Source organism: Aquarana catesbeiana, linkage group LG13, assembly GCF_042186555.1.
Source record: "Aquarana catesbeiana isolate 2022-GZ linkage group LG13, ASM4218655v1, whole genome shotgun sequence".
NCBI lineage: Eukaryota > Metazoa > Chordata > Amphibia > Anura > Ranidae > Aquarana > Aquarana catesbeiana.
In genome coordinates, this window is record NC_133336.1 from 199,026,513 (window position 1) to 199,043,264 (window position 16,752).

The 16,752-nt window shown below is 48.4% G+C and overlaps 1 protein-coding gene across 1 annotated transcript in view; it reads right to left on the minus strand.

Annotated features, from left to right (window-relative positions):
* The window catches only part of LOC141117607 (uncharacterized), a 116,185-nt gene that overhangs the window by 43,357 nt on the left and 56,076 nt on the right, over positions 1-16,752 (minus strand). Inside the window, exon 5 of the mRNA XM_073610540.1 lies at positions 7,620-7,714. Within this exon, the coding sequence (XP_073466641.1) occupies positions 7,620-7,714 (95 nt within the window). The remainder of the gene's footprint in view (positions 1-7,619; positions 7,715-16,752) is intronic.

Here is a 16,752-nt window from a genome sequence, read left to right on the forward strand (position 1 = left end):
CAGAGCCTGCACTCCACCTATCAGTCCTCTCCCAGCGCGCTGTGACTGGAACAGGAAGAAGGCGGGAATTACAATTCGGCCACCGTGAGACATCGATCAGCGCTCGGGCGGGCGGCTCTCCTCCTCTTCTCTGACTGCCTCGCACACCAGCACCACGGCTGAGCTGCTGCTGCAGGACCTGGACACATGAAGTCTGTCTGCTTCTGGTCAGGTAGGTCAGTCAGTGTGTGTATGTCAGGTACCAGGTCAGTGTATGTATATCAGGTAGGTCAGTGTATGTAGGTCAGTGTGGGTCAGGTAGGTCAGTGTATGTCAGGTAGGTCAGTGTATGTAGGTCAGTGTATGTCAGGTAGGTCAGTGTATGTAGGTCAGGGTAGGTCAGTGTATGTAGGTCAGTGTGGGTCAGGTAGGTCAGTGTGGGTCAGGTAGGTCAGTGTATGTAGGTCAGTGTAGGTCAGTGTGGGTCAGGTAGGTCAGTGTATGTCAGGTAGGTCAGTGTATGTAGGTCAGTGTATGTCAGGTAGGTCAGTGTATGTAGGTCAGTGTATGTCAGGTAGGTCAGTGTATGTAGGTCAGTTTTGGTCAGGTAGGTCAGTGTATGTCAGGTAGGTCAGTGTATGTAGGTCAGTGTAGGTCAGTGTGGGTAAGGTAGGTCAGTGTATGTCAGGTAGGTCAGTGTATGTAGGTCAGTGTAGGTCAGTATATGTAGGTCAGTGTGTGTCAGGTAGGTCAGTGTATGTAGGTCAGTGTGTGTCAGGTAGGTGAGTGTAGGTAGGTCAGTGTAGGTCAGTGTGTGTCAGGGTGTGTAGGTCAGTGTGGGTCAGGTAGGTCAGTGCATGTCAGGTAGGTCAGTGTATGTCAGGTAGGTCAGTGTATGTAGGTCAGTGTATGTCAGGTAGGTCAGTGTGTATCAGGTAGGTTAGTGTATGTAGGTCAGTGTATGTAGTTCAATGTGGGTCAGGTAGGTCAGTGTAAGTCAGGTAGGTCAGTGTATGTAGGTCAGTGTGGGTCAGGTAGGTCAGTGTATGTCAGGTAGGCCAGTGTATGTAGGTCAGTGTATGTCAGGTAGGTCAGTGAAGGTCAGTGTGGGTCAGGTAGGTCAGTGTATGTAGGTCAGTGTGTGTCAGGTAGGTCTGTGTGTGTCAGGTAGGTCAGTGTATGTAGGTCAGTGTATGTAGGTCAGTGTGGGCCAGTGTAGGTCGGTGTGTGTCAGGTAGGTCAGTGTATGTATGTCAGGTAGGTCAGTGTGTGTGACAGGTAGGTCAGTGTATGTCAGGTAGGTAGGTCAGTTTAGTGGTCAGCATTGATGGGCACTCACCGGTAAGCCAGGCAGCAAGTGAGCTTACCCCCCTTCACACAACCCCTCCGCCCAACCAAAAAACCCAGCGCCATTAGAGGCCCCCCCCCTCCCGTGCTGGCCTTGGACTTCAGGATGAAGCCCCTGGTCTTTTTGCCACCTAGCAACGCCCCTGGTTGGCACTGATAAGCAGCACTGGCACTGATTGGCAGTACTGGTTGGCACTGATTGGCAGCATTGGTTGGCACAGATAGGAGAGAGGGGGAGTTTCACATTCAGGAGATCGTGAGAATTGCCAGAGCTGTTCAATGTATGAAACTGTCAGATAATGACACTGCATGCAGGGAGAGAGATCAGCTGTTAAAAGTCAGCAGTGATGTTGGTGGTGGGCGGGACTGAACAGTTACCAAACACCAGCCAATGGGTCTGGGCGGGTCACTACATTTCTCTGGCTCCGCCCCCTCTATAACGCAGCCCAATCATTGGCTGGTGTTGGCGCTTGGTACATCGTGGCTGAGTTGTGATGACTTACAACTCAACTGCGATGTCGGGGGTGGGCGGGACCAAGCATTATAAACACTGCTGCTTGAGCTGCTTCAGAGAGGGGGCGGGGCCACATAAATGTAGCGGCCCGCCCAGACCCCATTCCATTGGCTGGTGTTTGATTGCCATTTGGTCCCGCCGACCCCCGACATCACCCCGACATTTTGACAGCTGATGTCTCTCCCTGCATGCAGTGCCAGTATCTGACAGTTTCATACACTGAACAGCTCTGGCAATTCTCACAATCTGCTGCCTATGAAACTGTTTCACAGGCAGCGTGAGCCACACACTCTCTTCGATGCAGCATTTTGGGGAAAATCTCTGGAGACAGCATGGGGTGATTAGGGTGTGCCCAGGAACACCCGGCACACCCCGTGCGCACAGCCTATTAGGGGTGCTGAAATTAATCGCTGCACCGATGCATCGCGATTCGGGTGTCCCCGATGCGGCATCGATGCATGCGACCGGTAAAATCGATTTCTTGCCCCGCCCCTCCCGGGAGAGCGCTCCGTGCGTAAAGCTGTTACTTAGTGTGTGTATATGCCGCTCATGTGACTCCCGGCCCGCCTCTCTCCTCTCACGTCTCTCCTGATGTCAGCCCCGCCCACTGACTGGAGCTATCAGGTCAGAAGAGAGACGGGCGGGGCTGACATCAGGAGAGACGTGAGAGGAGAGAGGCGGGCTGGGAGTCACATGAGCGGCATATACACACACTAACAGCTATACGCACGGAGTGCTCTCCTGGGAGAATTCCCTGCTGACCTCAGGAGAGACGTGAGATGCGAGAACACCGGCGGCTGGAATGGAGATCGGGGGGGAGATGGTGAGCAGGCAGATTGCCCTGCTCATTACAGGCTGCCACCAGCACCGGCAGAGCAGCATGCAAGTACAGAGGGGGGCGCTGTGATCCGGGGACACAGGCATGTAGTGGAATCTGAGGTGTCACCTGTGATGAGTAATGTCATTGTCACTGCAGGGGAATGGGCTGTAAGGAGGAGAAATATAGACAGGAGGAGGAATGGTGTGATATCTTTCTGAATGTGATGACAGCTCAGGAAGGGACACAGGACACCATTAGATTGTCAGAAATAAATACACAAATGTCTGCTCTTATTATTCCCAGTATGGTGCTGGGGTGATACACACTGTGTTTTGCTTTCTTTTACCAGTCTGACCATCTGGCAGGTTGTGTCACAATCACCATTCAGCTGATCTACATAACCCAACACAAGTCCATATCAGAATTGTCTTCTATGTGCCTTCATCACACCACAACTCTGCATTATTGTCCGCAGTCTCTGACCATCTCCTGTGCCATGTCCGCAGTCTCTGACCATCTCCTGTACCATGTCCGCAGTCTCTGACCATCTCCTGTGCCATGTCCGCAGTCTCTGACCATCTCCTGTGCCATGTCCTCAGTCTCTGACCATCTCCTGTAGCATGTCCACAGTCTCTGACCATCTCCTGTAGCATGTCCACAGTCTGACCATCTCCTGTATTATGCCTGCAGTCTTTGACCATCTCCTGTACCATGTCCACAGTCTCTGACCATCTCCTGTATTATGATGCGCACCCCTACAGCCTATGCTGCTCATCTTCTGTCCATAGTCCCCCTCATCTTTTCCTCCTCTCCCCACTGATCATGGTCATGGTCAGGTCACCGCCTCTGTTCTCCAGGATTACTTCTCTCCCTGCCTCTTCTTTCCCATGCCCATGTTCACCTTATTCTCTGTCTATCCTGTTCCTCTCTCTATGGTCACTTCCCTCTCTGCTTTCTCTATGACCTGTCTATGGTTATCTTCATTTTTGCCCCCTTTATTCAGTGTTCACGGTCACTTCCTTCTCTACACCCTGTCCTTGGTCACCTTTCACTCTGCCCTCTGTATTCCCTTTCCATTTTTTTCTCCTGATCTGACTTCTCTGTCCCTTGTGCAATTCTTATATCTATGTCCATGGTGATCTCCCTCTTTTCCTTCTCTATTCTCTGTCCATAGTCACCTGCCACTCTGCCTAGTCTATTCCCTGTTAATTGTCATCTCCCACTCTGCCTTCTCTCTCACCTATCCATGGACACCTCTTCTATTAATAGTCGCTTTCCCTGCTGCCTCTTCTATTTCCTGTCCATTATACCTTCCTGCTCTGGATCCTTCATCCCATTCCAGTGGTCACCCCCATCGCTACTACACATTGTGCATGGTCACCCCCTCCTCTGCCTCTTATATGCCTTGGCTATGACCACCTACATCTCTGACTTTATCCCTGTCCTTGGTCACCTCCAATTCTGGCCCATTTTCCTTTAGCCAAAATTCGCCTTTCTCTCTAGTCTTCCATATATTGCCAGCTCTCACTCTGCTCTTTTCCCAATGGTAGACAATGACCTCCTGATACTCTATCACCTGTCACCAAGTGGGTCTCATTCTACCTTCTATTCTAGTCTTTCATTTTTTTAACACATTCAAGTCCTGCTTTTTAATCTATTGGTAACATTTTATTATTGGCTTCTGTTTTTCCTCTTTTCTCTATGCTTGTTGTTTAGTAAACAGCTCTTGGTTTGCCTCCTGTCCAATATTATCACAGAGATCTCACCAACAGACTCCCATAGATACAAGAAACTCTCAACTGGATTAACTCTCCAGCATCCACCAAAAACTAAATTAAAAGCTTTGGGTTGAATGACCCTGCAAAGTAAACTTGTGCTTGTCCATCACCAGGCCCTAATGCTTTCATATGGAGGTGGGGTGAGTGTGTACATTTATTTTGTAATGTAGCAAGGTCCTGGCCTCCTTTGGTTTAATAAGAAACTCCAGGGCCAGAGACAGCTGACATCCTTTTGTATAAGGTGGGTTGTGAGGCATGGTGGATATAAAGTAGCTAAAGTTATCGGGTTCCAGACACTTCTTGAATGCAAAAGAGAGTTTATTTCTATTAACAAACTTTTGAGGGAGAGAGGGTTAGGGACAGGACACCCTATAGGTAGTTGCAAGTGCAAGACTCCGAGACTTCAACAGGAGGACAGCCATGCAGGAAAAGGCATCCAGCAAGATGCCACATCTGCATGTGCAGGAATGCTGTCTCCTATGGCAACAGACTTTAACAGTTCCTAACACAAAGTGTAACAGTTCTTTCACTTCCACTACAATCACTCCTTGTAGTTTTTCAGCCGACTGAGCTCCCGGTCTCTCACTAGACTAGACTAGACTAGTCGATTCACTGCCACTGAATTCCTTGAGCTCCTCCAATCTTCACGGTGGTATCTTCCTCAAGCGTCACCCCCGTCTCTCTGCTGGGTCCCTAGCTTGGCACTCCAGATAGCTCTCAAGCTTCACCCCACTGGCCTGCTTGGTTCCTGGCTTGACACACAAGGCTGCTCTGCAAGCGTCACCTCCGCTGGCTGGGTCCCTGACTTGATACCCACTGAAGTTTCTAGATTCTTCACCATCCCCGGTTGGTGAGAATGCTGCTCCGGTACTTGCTTCATTTACTCACTGCGGTCCCTGGTAATAAGATAGTTGGTCCCTTAGTGGCGACAGCATCCCCTCTACCTCTGACCACAATAGGTTCTCGGCAGAACCGTCACTTCTGTTTGGACTGCAAGCCGCAATCCCAACCCTGCGCTGTTCTCTTGCTTCTGGGTAGGCCCTCAGACAGCCTAGCAGCCAGATGTGCCCGGGATAGGCCCAATCTCCGGCCTAGCAGCCTGGGTAGTACAACACACGTCCACCCAGACAGCCATCTAGGTGGCACAGAACACAGATGACCTGACTCCACCCAAATATATAGGTTCTCCCAGCAGGCCAAGGAATTCAAGAAAACCCCTGCCCACAGGCTGAGATACCCCATATACCCATAATCTGACCTTACATTGCCCTTCTCGTATTTAATACCACCAGGTACCTGGCCACCTAGCGGTGGAAGAGAAAAGTGCAACAAGGCCAGACTTAGGGAGAAATCAATTGATCTCTAACAATTAGCCAAGATGACTATTCCTGGAGAGTAAATTGTGAGGAGCAACCCTGAGTAAACTCCAGGGTGCTACAGTAAATGACCCTGGCTTGGGCAGCGAGGCTTTGTACGCGCAGACGCACTGCGACCTGTGTTTGCAGTGCCATTAAGAATACATAGGCACCTGCATACAAGGGTAGTAAAGTCATCTGCGATGTGGGAAAGGTGCATGGAACGCACTTTTCCCACACCGACATTCTGGTGTGAACTGGCCCTGAGGCAGATAGAGAGGCAAATGAAGTGAAGATGGGTACATCCCCTACCATCCCAGCATCTCACTAGGGGATATTTTGTCCTGATGTACAAGTAAATCAGAACCTATATCAATAAAGTTTACATCTTTAGCAGAATGTCGGTGTCCACCTTTGACAGCTTACTAACTAATGTTAGACCACGTCTGCAAAGAATGAATACTAAAATTAGGATGTTTGAGAACCAACATGAGAAGAAATGCCAACATTTCAGGAAGAAAAGGGGGAAGTGTGTCATTTTCTGCTGCTAAACGTACCATAGCTATCTGAAGCAAAATGCAATGTGCGTTTATCTGTAGATAGCTGTAAATGGTCGGCCTTGGACACAGCACTTAGCTTAAGGCAAACCTGCCATGGATGAAACATGGAGTCAACATTTTGAAAAAGCCAGCAATGGCAGCACCCATATTTCTAGCTTGAAACAAATGAGTTTAAGGCCCCTTTCACACGGGTGGATAGAATTCAGCTTTTAGCTACGGATAGATGAAGTTATCTACCGCAGCTAAACTAAGATAATGCTTTCCTATGGCCCCATTCACACACTGCGTTTAGCGACGGTTTTGTTACATGGGGTTTTGTGTGGTTAGAAAAAATAAATTTGATTGGGTCCAGGACCGATTTATCACAGCTATCTGTACATAACTGCAGGTAATCGCAGTGTACTATTTCACCTGCGGATAGATGAGTCAACAAAGAAAGAAAAACAACAGGAAGCACATCAGAAATGGCAAGAATGTTCCACCACAGCTAAACGCAGCTAAACACATGTAATCGCTGCTAATCGCAATGTACAACTGCAAGTGATCGCTGTGCCTGAAGACTAATGCCCTGTACACATGGTCGGACTTTGTTCGGACATTCCGACAACAAAATCCTAGGATTTTTTCCGACGGATGTTGGCTCAAACTTCTCTTGCATACACACGGTCACACCAAGTTGTCGGAAAATCCAATCGTTCTAAACGTGGTGACGTAAAACACGTACATCGGGACTATAAACGGGGCAGTGGCCAATAGCTTTCATCCCTTTATTTATTCTGAGCATGCGTGGCACTTTGTCCGTCGGATTTGTGTACACACGATCGGAATTTCCGACAACGGATTTTGTTGTCGGAGAATTTTATATCCTGCTCTCAAACTTTGTGGGTCAGAAAATCCGATGGAAAATGTGTGATGGAGCCTACACACAGTCGGAATTTCCGACAACAAGGTCCTATCACACATTTTCCGTCGGAAAATCCGACCGTGTGTACGGGGCATTAGAATTTCAAAATAACAAAGCATGCTTTTAACAGCAACAGGACAGTCCCCGTGTGAAAGAGGCCTAAGTCCAAGGTAGAGTTATTCAGAGACATGATGTTTGGTAGAACCATGTAAAAATTGTAAGAACAGACGGAGATGACAAGACAAGTAACACATAAAAAATCTCTCTACTAATAATGACTACATTCAATTCATTAGTGGCACAGAAACCAAGAACAGATAATAAAATTGTGATTAGAAAAAAGCAAAAAAAAAGCAACTTACCTTGCATTTCTTTTTATATACACATATTAAGATGATTATGAATATGAATATGAATATGCAGACTATGATCCCAGCGATGGCACCTGTATTGTCACCTGTCATATAAATAAAAATTTATAAAATGTATATTTTTTGCAAACACAGAAAAATGTTTATATAATGTAATGTACACCCTAAAGAGACACTGCTGAATTGAGTCCTATTTCCCCCTAATGCCCCGTACACAATCGGGGCATCAATGCACCGTACACATCGGAATTTTGGCCCACAAAAGACCGATGAATGCGACCTTGTGTATGCTCCATTGGCCCTTTGCTGGCCGAATTCCAGCCAGCAAAAGATTAAGAGCATGTTCTTAATTTTTCGGTCGGAAAAAGTTCCTATCCGAAAATCGTCTGTGGCAATTCCGACGCGCAAAATTCCTACGCATGCTCGGAAACAATTTGACGCATGCTCAGAAGCATTGAACTTCATTTTCTCGGCTCGTAACTTCAGCAAACTTTTGCGTGTCCATGTGTATGCAAGGCAAACTTGAGTGGAATCCCAACAAAGCCGTCATATCTTTTTCCAACGAGAAGTCCGATCGTGTGTACGCGGCATAAGAGCACAAAACCAGAATTTCCGGCACTCTTCCATTGGCTCCAAAGAACATTCTAGAGGGGATCTTTTGGGGTTTTTTTTATTGGGGAATGATGAACATGGATAGAAATGGGGAACATGGGATACCCCTAAAATGCTCCACTTCTGGCTTTACTGCACAGAACCTCTGACTGCACTGGACACAAAACAAAGAATGTCCCACTGGATCTCTATGTTACTGGTGATCTGTACTCCTTCCAGACGCAGTCACTGGTCCTCAGCACTGAAGATTATTTACTCACATAGCCACTGGATCATTGGTTTCCTCCTGCTGATATTCATCAGCCTCTTCCTAGAAAGAGATGTAGACTCACACCATCATAGGAAAGCTGTGCTCTCTCTCACAATTTCCTCTTGGCTTTCTTCAGTGTGCTTCTCCTAAACCAAATTGATCTCTGGCTGGCTTTCTTCCAGACTTCTGCCCCAGGGGGCAGAGCCCCTGCACAGGGGTCTCCTCCTGCAGAACTGGACACAGGAACACTGCCCCTGCTGCTCAGGCCTCAGACTATTTATGTGCTCTCTCACTACCTTCTGGGCACACCTCCTCAGGTATTGGCTGGAGTTCCTTAAATACTCAGGCTGCAGACTCTGTACTTCCTCCCTATATGTTCTAGAATTCTCAAGAAAACATGGGGAAGTAACAGAGCAGCAGCCTGTGAAAAACTGAGCAGCCCTAAGCAATCCACCCCTGCACCTCTGATTATAGTAGGGCTAGCTACATTTACCTAGCAAAACATCAAAAGTGTGCTAGTGCTACAATAAGTCATCAAAATTGCAACAAAGTACACTGTTTATATACAGTTGGGCGAATAGTTCGGGCCAAGCAAAAGTTCGGCCCAAACATCGCCTGTTCGCCCGTTCGGCCAACACCTGAATTTGCGGGGCGCTTGGCGGAATGTTCACCCGCTGAGCACCCCACAATGCACTGCCTGCTGCACAGTGCATTCTAGGGCCCTACCTGGATAAAGTCTTTGCCAATTAGGGCACAGAGCACTGTCAGAGTCCTGATTGGACAAAGTGATGATGACTTTGTCTAATCACGGCCAGGGGCGTTGCTAGGTGGCAAAAACCAGGTACCCGAAGTCCAAGTCCAGCACCGGGGGGGGAAGGTGTGTTACCTACCTGACATACACTGACCCACACTGACCATTACACTCACCTACCTGACATACACTGACCTACCTGACATACACTGAGCTACCTGACCCACACTGACCTACCTGACATACACTGACCTACCCGACATACACTGACCTACCTGACCCACACTGACCTACCTGACATACACTGACCTACCTGACCCACACTGACCTGACTGACCCACACTGACCTACCTGACTTCAGGTGACGTGACCTCCTCCTGCAGCTCAGCCGTAGTGTGTGGCACACCCGTAGAGTAGACAGCAGGCACTCCAGGCAGCCAGAGCCATGACACACGAGAGGAAAGGAGAGGAGAGAAGAGCCACCCGCCCGAGCGCCGAGTGGGGATCTTCTGACAGTGGCGCGGCGGCTGCATTGTAATCCCCGCCTTCTGGAGCCTGCAGCGCCTATGATGGACGTCACATGTCCCCTGGTCCCTGCATTGGTCCAGTGGGACATCCATTATAGGCACTGCAGGCTCCAGAAGACAGGACCTGCTATGTCACTCGGCTGCGCTCTGGTCAGATCGGTACCCGCTTGCCAGCGGCTCTCGGGCTCGGGGCTAATAATATAACCGTGCATGCCTGAGACCCGGGGCTTTTTTGGGGACCCACTTGGGGCTCCAGCCCCCTGCCAACGCCACTGATCACAGCTTAATGCTCATAGTCCCACCCCACACTATAAAAGGTTCCTTCCCAAAGGAAGCTTTTGCAGAGTGTTGCTGGAGTGGAGATAGATAGAGCAGGGTTCTGTTTGCTACTAGTGTGCTAGTGTGTTCACTTGTAGAGTGTTAGTATAGTGCAGGTTTTCTCAACCAGGGTTCTGTGGAACCCTTGGGTTCCTCTAGAGCAGTGGTTCTCAACCTCCCTAGTGCCGTGACCCCTTGATAAAATTTCCCAAGTTGTGGGGACCCTAACAGTAAAATTATTTTCGTAGCGTGGGTTGTCAGCACCCAAGGCAAGACAAGTAATTTGTGCCCCTAACCAATGGCATCCCTGGGGGGGGGGGCAGAGGGGGCCCTGACCCCCCAACATTATGCTGTACCCCACCATGTGCCCCCCCCCCCCCCCCAATTTAAAAAAATATTTTTTTTATTTTTACAAAAAGGCAATGTCTAAGAGGGAGAGCGTTCCCAGTCAGCTCCTGCGGGTGATTCCTCCCCCTTCCCTCTGCTCGCTGACACTGCATAATGCGAGCACTCACACAACCACGGCTGCCCGATCTGCTCCTTCCCCTGCATCCTCATTGGCAGGGAGAAGAGCGAGTTGCAGGAAGGACTCCACCAGGACTCTCAGTTACTGAAAAAACAGACTGATTTCTCCCGTCCTTAGGACAGGAGAACCAGCCTGTAAATTCCAAGAGATGCCAGACCAGCGCTGTCAATAGCAGGGGCAGGACAGCAAGAGCAGGCTGGGGAACCCCACAGTGGCAGAACACCAGGGCCCGGTGGCAAGACAACCTTTGCAACCCTGATATTTCTCCCACTGCTTTGGACCCTTATATTTTGGTATGCTGGTGACATATATCTCTTGTTTTCTGCCACCCTGGGGGGGGCCCAATAAAGTAGGAAGGGAGCTCACTGCACAACATGTGAAAGGGCTGTTGTGGGATCGTAGTAAAGGGCCCCAGTATATATATAATATATATATATATATATATTTGCATTTCATAGTTGCTCCCCAACTTTTGTCCCTGTCCCCCCATGTGCCCCCCCAAATATGAAAGCTGGAGATACCACTGCCCCTAATCCATGGACATTTAGCACTCCCTGAGTCCCTTCCACTTGTACAGTATTAAAACCCCTTATGGTACATTTTAGGATGTACCACTCTTTCTCTTTGTTCTCCTTTTATCCCTCTCTATGCTAATTACTTGGTTTTTTTCGCCCATCTCTCTCTAGCCATCTTTCTTGTTCTTTCTCTTATTCTTTCCTCTCCCTCCCATGTATTCTCTATTTTTATTCCTTCTCTTACTCCTTTGTGTGTGTGTGGGGGGGGGGTAATGGGATGGGTGGCAGTGCTGGCGGGAAGTTGGGATGAGTGGCAGTGCCAGTGCTGATGGGGGATGGGATCGGTGGCAGTGCTGGGGGGGGGGGGGGGGAGTTCTGATCAGCCAACTTAGGTGCTCTTGATCAAGGTCATCTGCTGATCTGAGAACTGTAGTGGGGACTTTTAATGGCAACAGTATTCACAGGTAGTGTTACCGACTTTGTGGTGTCTCGTAGCATTGACACCTATGCCGAAATCAGGAGATAGAGTCCTGCTGGGCGGCCGCGAAAAAGGCTGGGAGAGCAGCGTGGGCTTCAAGAACAGCCCGGGATCCGGTGACCCCTGGCAAATCGTCATTCGACCCCCAGGTTGAGAACCACTGCTCTAGAGGTTGCTAGGGGTTCCCTGAGCAATGGGTAATTTATGCCTCTCAGGTAAGTTCTCAAGGGCAACATTGATCTTTTTAGTTATCTGTAAGAGGGTAATTCTTCCCAAAAGGTTGAGAAAGGCTGTTATAGTGTGTAAGTATAGTGTAGTGTGAGGGAAAGTTGACACATGTACCATGCCTGGCACATGTCCTAAATTTGGCGGTGCAGCATTTCTTAAACAGGTACCCAGGGTTGCAAGATCTTCTAAGGCAGGCCAGAAGAGTCTGTAGCCTTTTCAGGCGGTCATACACAGCCAGTGTTCAGTTGGCTGATATTCAGTGAGAATTCCACCTGCCCGTAAACCGCCTTATTTGTGAGATGCCCACCAGGTGGAACTCAATTTTGGCAATGCTGCAGCGACTGCATATGCAGCAGAGGGCCCTCAACAAGTACCTGTGTGAGTATGGCACAAGGACAAGCTCAGGGCAGTTCGACTTTTTTTCCCCACACCAATGGCTGCTGATAAAGGATGCATGCACTGTACTGTCACCCTTTGAGGAGGCCACAAGGATGTTGAGAAGTGACAATGCATGCATCAGTGACACAATCCCCCTTGTGTTCCTGCTAGAGCATACTCTGCATGGCATTATGGACAGGGCACTCAAGGCAGAGCGGGGGGAGGAAGAGGAGTACTTTCTTTCCTCTCAAGGCCCCTTTTATGCAGACACTGGATTTGTGACGCAACAGAACACTCAAGAGAAGAGGGAGCAAGAGGAGGAGCATTCTGGCAGTTTTGGAGGCATTGAAGCAGAGAAAGACATACATCAAACCTTAAGAGATGGTTTTTCAGTCCCCAGAAACCTTGGGAGTAGTACATGGCTGGGATGCAGCAGTTCCAAATATTATAATCCTCAGTGGCTCCAAGGACTCACAAACTTGCGGTGCATGGGCTCCCTCATTCTTCAAAGCCTTCAAAAGGACCCGAGAATTTGTGGCATCAAGGAGGAGGATCATTATTGGTTGGCAACCCTCCTTGACCACCATTACAAGGGAAAGTTTAATAACTCATCCTGCCCTCGCAGAGGGAGCACAGGATGAAATATATTGAGGACATGTTAAAGAGGAGTCAGCAACCTCCCACCCCACCTATGATAAGGGAGGGTGAAGAGAGGGAGGATGAAGAAATAGTGCAATACTGGTTGTGGCCTTCAACTGTGGAGGTTGATGTGGGGACCAGTGTCCCAGAAAGGGAAACAGCAGGAGAGAGCCCTTCCAGTTCAGGAGTTGAGATTCTTCCACATCCTGAGAAGGCTGGCAAGATTGAAGTTGAATGCACTAGTCCACCCCCCGAATGTGGTGTAGAAGACTTTATTAGTTTTTTTTTACGGAGATTTACTGCTACCTGAGCCAGATTGCCCCCTGAAGCTGAGATCCTATCACCAAGTGGAGAGGCTGGTGAGGGTCAGGTGTCTACCTTTGATCCCACTGAAGAAGCTGATCTTTCCATCCCAGGGTTTAACCCTGCAGTCTTACCTACCAATTTTACGTTGGAGCCTTGTGCCTCTGTTGACGCTGAAAACCCAAAGATGGACTCTGTTTCCGTGTCTGAAAGTCAGTCACCTATTGGGTTGAGGCGGAATATAAATCCCCAAAAGACTTGACTATGAAGTCCTGGGAGAGAACTCTGATGAATTCATCCCAAGACACACCTCTAAGCCTGATCCCACTACCATCAATTGGGGGTGACCTTGATCCGACTTCTGACACTACTGGGTGGGCCACAGCAATTCCCCTGGCCTGCCAACAACCTGATTATAATTTGACTAATAATGTATATAAATGGTTCCAGCAGAATCCAAAAGTGCGTCACTATCTACTAAGCTTAAATTGTGGTTGATGTTGTTATAGATTGTGTAGCATATTTTTATTAAGTTTGACTAAAGAGTTCTTTATAGCATTCCTGCCTCTTTGGAGGACCAAAGATTTTAAGTGGGGGGAGGATGTAGCCAGGAGCCTGCACTATCAGGGGACACTCTGCAGCACTCACTACAGCATGGTTGTTCACTCTAGTGTTCAGCCTGGATCCTATGTTGTCATGTCCTGAATGCAGAGGGGAGCAAAGGATATAGGGACATGTAGTCTGAAAAGCCCAGTCTACACTGAAATCATGATGCCATGGACTACAAGTATCAGCTGGCTGGATTGGGAGAATAGAATATTGGGAGAGATAAAATAAGAAACAAATGGCCCCTTACAGGCCAGTTATTGTTTGTTATTGATGTTATACTGGTGAGGGGACACACTTGATGCCTTTTCTGCTATTATGCTATGTGCTAGGTGTCCCGTGTGCCCCTGTGCCTTTAAGGAGGGGTGGGGTATCTCTGGCTCACCTGCCCTCTAGCTGTCCATTAGAATGCATGTGCTTCCACTGTGGAGGCTCTAAAATATTTCAAGAGTTAGGACTGCAGAAATGTTGGGGTGCCTTGGAGTGGCTCTTCAGCTTACGCATGTATTTGCTAATGTGTGCTAACCTACCCCTGTTTTTAACGCAAACTGTTAGGATAATTTGGTTGGTAGCAGACTGGTTGATGAGTACAATTAGGAATTTACTTTGGTTTTGTTTTGTATGCATTGCACTTCCATGTGCTCCTTGCTGTGAAGGCCAGTTATAGGTGGGGGCAAGGGCCATTTGTTAGTTATAGATGTTATACTTGTAAGGGCACACACTCGACACCTTTGCTGCAATTGTGCTATGTGCTGGGTGTCCAGTGTGCCCCTGTGCCTTTAAGGAGGGGTGGGCTACCTCCGGCTCATCTGTCCTCTATCTATTTATTAAAATGCATGTGCTTCCACTGTGGAGGCTCTTATAAAATTTGCAAGAGTTAGGACTGCAGAGATATTGGGGTGCCTTGGAGCTAACCCCTGTTTTTAACACAAACTGTTAGACAGGATAATTCGGTTGGTAGCAGACTGGTTGGCGAATTGAGCTGGGATTTTTTTTTTGGTTTTGTTTTGTAGAGGTAATATAAGGCCTGTGCGGGTGCAGGATCACTCTCTTGGTACCACAGCCGGGATCTGCAATCAGTGACTCGGCCGGTAAATTGTGCTATGACCGGGTGGCAGCCTGTGCTACAGAAAGAATCATCATGAGCGGGTGCATCTATTGCCAGCAACATCTGATCCACTCCAGATCCATCTGATCGGTGACAGCGCGGCAATGGAGGGCTTTAATTTCAGGTAAGTTTCACATAATGTGCTAGTACGCGATGCATACTAGCACATTATGACATTACCTTGCAGGTTGCAAAAAACAAAACAAAAAAAAACGCAGTGGTTTATTACCACTTTAACTTGAGTTCAAAGTTTACACCTTACTGGGGCTGTGGTGTCAGGAGATTAAAGGGAGAGGGCTGACTGAAATCTAGTCATTCCTCTACCTTATTTCTGCCTGTAGCCAAAGACTATATTCAGAAACAGACTCTGCTGATTATATGTTCCCAAAGTGTTCTAATTGTTAATTTCTTACTTGGCTTTGCCATCAGGTCTATTACCATATCTAATTACAAGGGATGAGCCGAACATACCCCCCCCCCCCCGCTTCTGGTTTGCACCAGAACATGCGAACAGCCAAAATTTGTGCGAACACCGTTAAAGTCTATGGGACATGAACGTAAAAAATTAAAAGTGTTCATTTTAAGGGCTTATATGCAACTTATTGCCATAAAAAAGTGTTTGGGGACCTGCGTACTGCCCAAGGGGACATGTATCAATGCAAAGCATTGATTTTAGGAATGCTTAAAGTGAAACAATAAGAATGAAATATTCCTTTAAATATCGTGCCTGGGGGTCCCCTTAGTCTGGCTGTAAAGTAGCGCCTCTTTCCCGTGTTTATAACAGTACCGTAGCAAAATGACATTTCTAAAAGGAAAAAATGTAATTCAAAATTGTTTGCGGTTGTAATGTATTGCCGGATCCCGGCAATATACATAAAACGTCATTGAAAAAAACGGTTCCCTAATATCCATACCAGACCCGAAGGGCCTGGTAATGGACTGGGGGGGAACCCACACCGTTTTTTTCAATGACGTTTTATGTATATTGCCGGGATCCGGCAATACATTACAGCCGCAAACAATTTTGAATTACCGTACTTATTGGCATATAACATGCACTTTTTTCCCTTAAAATCAGGGGAAAATCGCGGGTGCGTGTTATACGCTGATCCCCTGCGATCCCCCACTGACTGAGCGGAGCGACCACCTACCGAGATTTGAAAATGGCGCCGCCGGCGCCGAAATACACAGAGCCGGTCCTCGGCTCTTCTCGGCCACTTTCGGCTTCACTCGAGCGCCGCCCGAACCTAGCCGAGTGTACTCGGCTAGGTTCGGCTAGCTCTGCTCACAGTCACGCCCAGTCCCGCCCTATGTTGGACACAGGGACTGGGCGTGACTGTGAGCGAAGCTAGCCGAACACCTCGGCTATCTGTATATTTGCGGCGCTCGGCCCCGCTCACAGTCACGCCCATCCACGAGTGGCCGAAAGTGAACGAGAGCCGCCGAGAAGAGCCGAGGACCGGCTCTGTGTATTTCGGCGCCGGCGGCGCCATTTTCAAACTGCAGTGACACTGACATGTCACTGCAGTTTAACTGCAGCCTGGGCAAGGCTGCAAAAGGACACAGAAAAGCTTCAGATCGGCACTGGCAAAGCTGCAAGGCTGCAAATGGACACTGATAAGGCTGCAAATGACACCAAGGCTGCTGACTGCAAGGCTGCAAATGACTGCAAGGCTGCAAATGACACCAAGGCTGCTGACTGCAAGGCTGCAAATGACTGCAAGGCTGCAAATGACACTGGACAAGCATGCAGATGGAAGCTGTGCAAGGCTGCATTGATGGGCATTTAAATGTAAGTTTTTTTCCTTAAAACATTTTTTTCCTTATAATTCCCTCCTAAACTTGGGGTGCGTGTTATACGCCGGCGCGTGCTATACGCCGATAA